The 7,091-nt window shown below is 60.3% G+C and overlaps 1 protein-coding gene across 1 annotated transcript; it reads right to left on the bottom strand.

The window, feature by feature from the left end:
* Positions 1 to 2,079: 2,079 nt before the first annotated feature.
* On the bottom strand, positions 2,080 to 6,562 carry RTL1 (retrotransposon Gag like 1). The gene is given in 3 exon segments (XM_027571915.2): positions 2,080 to 4,934; positions 4,936 to 5,018; positions 5,021 to 6,562. Coding segments are annotated over 3 exon segments (4,041 nt in total). The 3' UTR covers positions 2,080 to 2,518.
* Positions 6,563 to 7,091: the final 529 nt, after the last annotated feature.

The following is a 7,091-nucleotide window of genomic DNA, read 5'->3' as shown; positions in this document are numbered from 1 at the left end:
GACCTATAGGACCCACTCATGGCCTCTTGGGGCTGCCGTCAGGGGCAGATGCTAGATGGGCAGACAGATGTGGTGCCCCTGGCTCCTAGAGCCGCCATGATGTCAGCTCTTGGTGGGGGTGGTTCTGGGGCCCTGTGACAGTAGACATGCTGGGTGGGTGTGGCAGGGGTGGAATAGCCTGTGGTGACAGAGCAGAGGCCACCGGGGAGGGTCCCCAGTCCTGGCTCTGTCTGTTCCTGACTCCTCTGCCTCCACCAGCAGGTTGCCTGGGGTGCGGAGGGTGGAGGATAGGAGCCCTGAGTGTCAGCTTTGCTGACCACTTCCTTTGTGAGCCCTGCAGGGTCCAGCGACAGATGAGGAAACTGAGGCAGGGGGTGGGGCATGCAGCCAGCCAGCGGCGGGAGGGTGGGGGTGGGTGGCAGCCCAGAAGTACTGCTGAACCCCTGGCTTTGCACTTGGGGATCCTGACCATGATCTCTTGGTGCTGCTATCAGGGGTAGATGCCTCAGTTGGACAGACAGGGGGCCACAGCCAGTCACCCCTGGGGACCAGTGAGGGCACAGGACATGAGCCTGGTATGCAGCTACAGAGCCTGCAGAACTCTGGGGGTCAGTGGGGGCCATGGTTTTCCTTAGGATGATGTGAGGAGGAGAGGGGCAGTAAGGGAGATGGATGAGATGTCAGGCTCCTCTAGAGCCCCTGACCTTTGAACCTGAGATCTGCTTGGTGATCTCATGGTGCCACAGTCAGGGGCAGAGTTGAGGGCAGAGTCAGGGGCAGAGTCGGGGGCAGAGTCGGGGGCAGAGTTAGGGGCGGAGTTAGGGGCAGGGGCAGGGGCAGGGTTGACCTGGTGGGAGGGGGTGTGGGGTGTTGTGTGAGGGCGCCCAGGTGAGGGTCCCGGTTGTGCAGGGAGTGGTCCATGTCCTTCCACCATGCCCCAGTTCCGCAGTGTGGAGGGTGGGGGCAGCTGTGCTCTTGGAGGTCGGAGGCTGCTGTGGATAGGTGAAGCTGAGGCCAGGCAGGGGGCCCTCAGTCTGTATGTGCTGGACCATGGGTTGAATGGGCCCTGAGTGATTGAGTGCCACCCTCCCTTTGCCTGGACTCCCCGGGGACCCCCTCCTCTCCCCAGGGCAATGCACCCTCTGAACAGCCATTTTGCCACTTTCAGGGCAGTGTGATCTTGGGCTCCACCGAGGATGAGAGAGGGGGAATTGTTTGAAGCTGGGGCTCCTGTTCCCAATCGCTCTGTGTTAGGGGGCAGAGAACAGCCTGCCCAGCCCACATATCTTGTGGGGGAGTTAGGCCCAAGGCCAGAGGTGAGACTTGACCCTCAGGAGGAGGCAGCTCCCGGGGTCCCCCTGACCCCCATCCCAGTTTGTGTGCCAGGCTCGAGGTGGGGCCTGTTTTGGGGGGAGTGCCCAGTCCCCCAACTCCACTTGCCCCCCCTCCTCCATCCTGCCCTCCACCATTTACCTTCAGAACAAACCACAGAGTCAGATAATCTTTTATTTTGCTTTATTTTGGGGGTGGGAAAGATGAGGGGGTGGGAAAGTCGGGGGGGTCTCCTCCCCGTGGCAGAGAGCGGTGGGTCTGGTACAGCACGGCTGTGCTCAGCACAGTCCACTGGGTGTCTGGGGCCTTCCTCAGTCTCTCTTGGAGCCCCCTCCCCTGTCGTGGACCTCTGGGTCCCTGTGCTATCAGTGTTGGGAGGGGAGAGGGAGCTCTGCCCAGTGAGGTCACCCCCTCAGTGTCCGGGGAGTCATGGGGACTCTCAAGAATGCAAATCCGGTGAGTACTGGTACGTTGGATGCTCTGTGGAGAGGCACTGTCCAGGTAAGGGCAGAGCTCAGGGCCAGGCAGGGTCAGGGTCGAGGGAGCTGAACCAGATGGTGGGGGTGGGCTTGCTTTGCAGGGGGTGGGCGAGGGAGGTGCCACAGCGCTCCACGAGGTGTTGAGCAGGGTGGGGGGTGGGGGGCGGGGGGTCAGGAGCCCAGGGGGAGCAGGAGCACCGGTGGTGGAGGTAGAAGAAGTCAGTGGAGCACCCGAGGTCAGTGTCCCAGGATGGCACATGGTGGCCACTCGTCTCTCCGGTGGAGGGGGGGCGGGGGGAGGGGGGTTCCCGGCACCTGCTTGCTTGGCTGCGTCCGCTGTGCCTGATTCTTCACCTGGCCTTGGGGCATGGGGTCATCTCCTGCTCACCACTGCTCTCTCCCTCATTGATCTCACTCCCAGCTGCAAGCCCGGGACCTGGGCAGTTAAGACGGGATTGTGGTTGTGTAGCCCTGAGCTGGCTCTGGGTCTCTGATGGTTGGATAGTCCGTTGTTAGCACAGATGATGTTGCTGGTTGATGAGTTGAAGAAATTTTTGCCCTTCACAAGTGGGTTCCCCTTGGGTCAGGAGTGGCGGGAAGGGGGGCGCTGGGGCTGAGCAAAGCAGGCCGAGGCACGGGGAGTCCGGAAGTAGAGGCCGAGGTGGGAGGCAGAGGTGTGGAGGGTGTGGCGCCGGCCGGGAGGCGCTTCACTCGAGGCTCGCACTGTCCTCGTCCCCGGGCAGCTCTTCCAGCCTGGCTTCTTCCCGGGGTGGGCTCACCCACTCGGCGGTCGGGGACGCCTGTGCGTAGACCATGGTCAGAAAGCGGATCAGGGCCCTGGCCGCCAGCTCCTGGGTGATCAGGTCGGGCTGCCTGGTGGCGCTGTGGACACGGGGCAGGTGTCGGCTCAGGAAGGCGAGGACTTCGGAGGGCATGGGGAGGTGTCGGAGGGGCTGGAGGGCCACCACGGTGGTGTCGGTGCTGAGGGCCTCCCGCACGTCGTTCTCCTGCTCGTCCTGCGAGGTGTCTTGCAGGCCGTCATGCAGGCCACACTGACGGTAACGTTGCAGGTCGTCTTGCAGGGCTTCTCGCAAGACGACATCTTCGTCACCCACGACGTGCAGCTCCAGAGAGCGGGTGCCTCCGGGGAGGGGGCGGGCTTCTCCCGGGGTGCCGACTCGAACGCCAAAGAACTCGCACAGCAGCACCCAGAAGCCGGGTGTGAGCTGCAGGCCCCGGCGGGTCAAGGGGAGCAGGGCGCCTTGCTGCCAGTGGCTGGGGCCCGGGAGCAGCCTGGCCAGCTCCTGGGCTGGGACAGCGCTCGTGCCCACCGGCAGGGGCACCGGGGTGAGGAGCTGTGCCATGGCCGTAGCCATGGCGCTGCCGGGGCCGAGGGGCACGGCCGGGCCGAGGGGCAGCCAGCGCCGGGGTGGGGGCCGAAGCACGGCCCAGGCGGGCGTGGGCAGTGTGGAGAGGCGTCGCTTGAGCTTCAGCAGCACGAGGAGTGCTGCCACAGCCAGGGTGTCCTTCCAGAACAGGAGGCCTCGGAAGAAGTGCAGAATGACTGCTCTGATCTGGGCCACGCTGAAATGGGCGAGGAAGCTGTTGAGGATTTGGTCAATTGGTATCAGAGCCAGGAACTCCTGCTGGAGGTTCCGGCCATTTGGCTCGTCCTGGTGAGGGGCATCTTCATTCTCGTCTTCTTCCCCGGAGTCTAGTGACCGGTCCCTGGGGGACCCTCCCGTAGAGAACAGTGACCTTGCCCGGGTGGCAGTGTTGTGCTGGAAAGCCCTTCGGTTGAGGTGTCTCAGGGGCGGCAGAGACCGGCCGCCATCTTGTGCTGGCCGCTCCATGACGTCAAAGTTGAAGTGGGAGAAGAAGAAGACCCAATGCCCGGGGAGAAGTACGGTGAGCCTGTCATTATTCAGAGAGGCTAGATCCTCTGTGTTGAGAAGGATCATGATGGGCTCCTCGGTGTTCTCCAGGTAGCGGCACCACACCGTGAAGGCAGCCCTTATTGGAAGAATCTTCATCTCCAGTTGAGAGTAGGCGACTTCGATAGGCGAGATACTTCGGGAGTAGAAAGCGCAGGAGACTCTCTTGCCGGTTTGGTCGTCTGTTTGGATCAGGGAGGCGTGCAGAGCTGTCTTGGTGACACCTGTGTCCAAGTAGAAGGGGTTCTGTGGCTTGGGGTGGTGCAGGAGGGGCGCCTTGCGGAAAGCTCGCTTCAGGCACTCGAAGGCTTCTTGCTCCTCGTCTCCCCAGGAGAAGGTTGGGGTGGTCAGCAGCAGCCGCGCCAGGGGCTCTATGATAATGCTGAAGCGCTCCACGAAGTGCTGGTAGGGCAGGATGAACTGGATCAGGTGTTTCAGGGACTTCTTAGAGCTGGGCGTGGGGTACCCTGTGACGGTGTTCACGATGCTCTTGTTGAGTTTCACCCCTTTGGGGGTTATGACGAATCCCAGGAATTCGACGGTGTGTCGGTGGAACTGGCTTTTGTCCAGTGAGCAGTAGACATGGTGGTGTCGGAAGCGGACCAGGACTTGTCGGACGTGTTGGAAGTGTTCTTCCTGGCTCATTGAGTAGACCAGGACGTCCTGCCCATAGGAGAGCACGAAGTAACCCAGCATGTCCTTCAGGATAAAGTGGAGCACGTTCTGAGGAATGATCGGGTCTGAGGATAGCAGAAAGGGCTGGTAGCTCTTCATCTCTTGAGGCTCGAAACCAAATGCTGCTTTCCATACATCTTCTGCTTGGTGTATGTTCATGCTTTCCTCCACAATGGTCCCCCGCAGCTCCAGCTTTGTGAACCACGTAGCTCCGTGTAACTGGTCGAACAGTTCTGGAATCATCTGTATGTAGTCCTGTTTGTTGGTCAGCATGCTGTCCGGGTTCCAGTTTTCATCCCGCGGCCTGGCACTTTTTTGCATCCCGGCACCCACAGGTTCCCATGGCGCGGTGGAGGGACATTCGTAAAAGGTCTCGCTGTGATCACTGTCTCCAGCCTGCTGAAGCTCAGAGGGCTCTGATTCAGAAAGATCATCGGATCCGTCTGAGCTTGGCTGGTCGGAAGTCTCATCATCTGCTTCCTTCGGGTTAAACACGTCGGCCAGGTCGGAGTACAGGGGCGCAGTCCGGGCAGCAGGCTTATGCATGTCTTTCCAGTGCGATGCATGGTGGGGGCGGGCGGAAGCACTTCTGTAGGCAGGTAAGGGAGAGTGGAAGGTGCAGCGGCCTTGGATCCAGTCGACCTCGGGAGTGTGGATCCGGAGCCAGTTGATGCCTAATATCACGGAGAAGTTGGGGGATGGAACGATGTCGAATTCGATGGACTCCTGGTGGTTCTGATGGATGCACACCAGGGGCTCGGTGTAGAGCCAGACAGGTTCGTTGCCGATCAGTGAGCCATCCACGCCTTGGACCATCTGTGGGTAGGGCTTCTCGTAGAGCTCCACGTAGTGCTCTTGGGCAAACCTCTCATCCATGAAGTTGCCTCCCGCCCCCGAGTCAACCAGGGCCTGCACCGCGACGCTGTGGTACGGATTCACTCTGACCAGGAGCAGCAGGAAGAGGTGGTTGCGGTTAATGGTGGGGCGCACTTCGCAGGGCAGCCAGCTGCTCACCATCCACCTCTCCGGGGCAGGTGCGTCGATCCAGGTCAGGTTCCGTGGGCGGGCCTCTGGGGGCAGCCTGAGCATGGCCCTTCTCTCTGCCAGCTTTTCTTCTATCTGCAGGACGAGCACAATCAGGCTGTCCAGCGAATCTGGCTGCGGGACCCGGAACAGATAGTGCCTGATCTCCTCATTGAGCCCCTGGCACAGGTGGGCCTGCAGGACTTCGTCCGACCAGCCCAAGGTGGGTGCCAGGCCCTGGAACTCGTTGATGTATTCGATGGCAGGGCGATTCCCCTGCCTGATGTTGAACATGGCGTCTTCGGCCACACGCAGTGCCTGTCGGTACTCGAACATACCTGACATGGCCTCCAGGAAGGCCGGGAAGTCATCCATCAGGGAGCTGTCTTCATTCACCAGAGCTCTGGCCCATTCTAAGGCCATGCCGGAGAGGTGGCACATGACGTACCCCACTCGCAGGCGGTCGTTGTAGAACATTCTCGGGTAGCTTTGTAGGATCAGCTGGCAGAGCACGATGAACTCGTGGTATTCTCTGCGATCACCAGAGAATTTTGATGGGACGGGCAGTCGGCCTGCATTGATTGCTTCCATCAGGATGTCTTCTGCTACTCTTTGTTGCTCTCGGAGGTCTTGCATGCGGAAGTACAGAGAGATGATGGATCTCACCGTGGCCATGATCTCCGAAGTCTCGGACTCCTCTTCGGGACGCTCCTCCTCTCCCACGTCGGCCAGGTCAGTGTCGTTGACTTGTTGGTCTTGGGCTCCCCATGGGTTGACTGATGCTTCTTCCATTCCGCCAGGTGCCTCACCGGTTGGACCCCCCACTTCCTGATGTGAACCGTTGCGTGACTCCTCCAGGTCTTGGAGTAGGTCATTGGGTGGATCCTTTATTTCCCTATGTGGGCCACTGGATGGCTCCTCCATGTCTTGGCGGAGATCAATGGGCAGCTCTTTCATTTCCTGGGCTGGGCCACTGGCCAGCCCTGCCACCTCCTGTGCGCCGCTGGCTGATGTCTCCACGGTGGTGTTGGATGAGCCCTCGGAGGACTCCATTTGTTTTGATGATGGATTCTTACGCTCCATCATCGTCTCAAATGAGTCTTCAGAGGGTTCTATCATTTCGTCGGATGGAAAGGAGTATTCTCTGAAGACTGGTAAGGTCGTGACGCGTCCGGTCAGCGACTGGGACGGCGGAGATCAGAACCTGGAGGTTGGGAGGACGGGTGGGGAGGAGAGGCAGCTGTTTAGGGATTCACGAGGTCAAGGTTAGGTTCTCCGGGACAAATCAGAGGCCCAGCTCATCAGAACAGAGAGATACTGGGGAGAGCTTCCCTTGCCCAGCTTTGAATATCATTCTACCCCTGACCTCCTTCCTATTCTCCCAGGCTCGCTTGGCCTGTCTGGCTTGCCTGCTTCCCCCATGGCCATGAGAAATTCACAGCCCATAAATTCTGTGAAGCAATAGGCCCAGAGCAGCTGCTGTGGCAGGCAGGCACCTGGTAGGATGTGCTGGCCAATTCATCTCCCCCTGGCACCTGTGCCTGGTCAACCCTCCTTCCCTTCTCTGGTCATCCCAAAGTCACAGAGGTCATATGTCAGTGCCACCAGGAGTTGTCCCTGGCAGGTAGGGTGCCTTGGAGCAAGCTTG

The sequence above is a fragment of the Zalophus californianus genome, chromosome 6 (genome assembly GCF_009762305.2).
Source record: "Zalophus californianus isolate mZalCal1 chromosome 6, mZalCal1.pri.v2, whole genome shotgun sequence".
Taxonomy (NCBI): domain Eukaryota; kingdom Metazoa; phylum Chordata; class Mammalia; order Carnivora; family Otariidae; genus Zalophus; species Zalophus californianus.
This window is presented reverse-complemented; position numbering and strand designations above follow the sequence as displayed.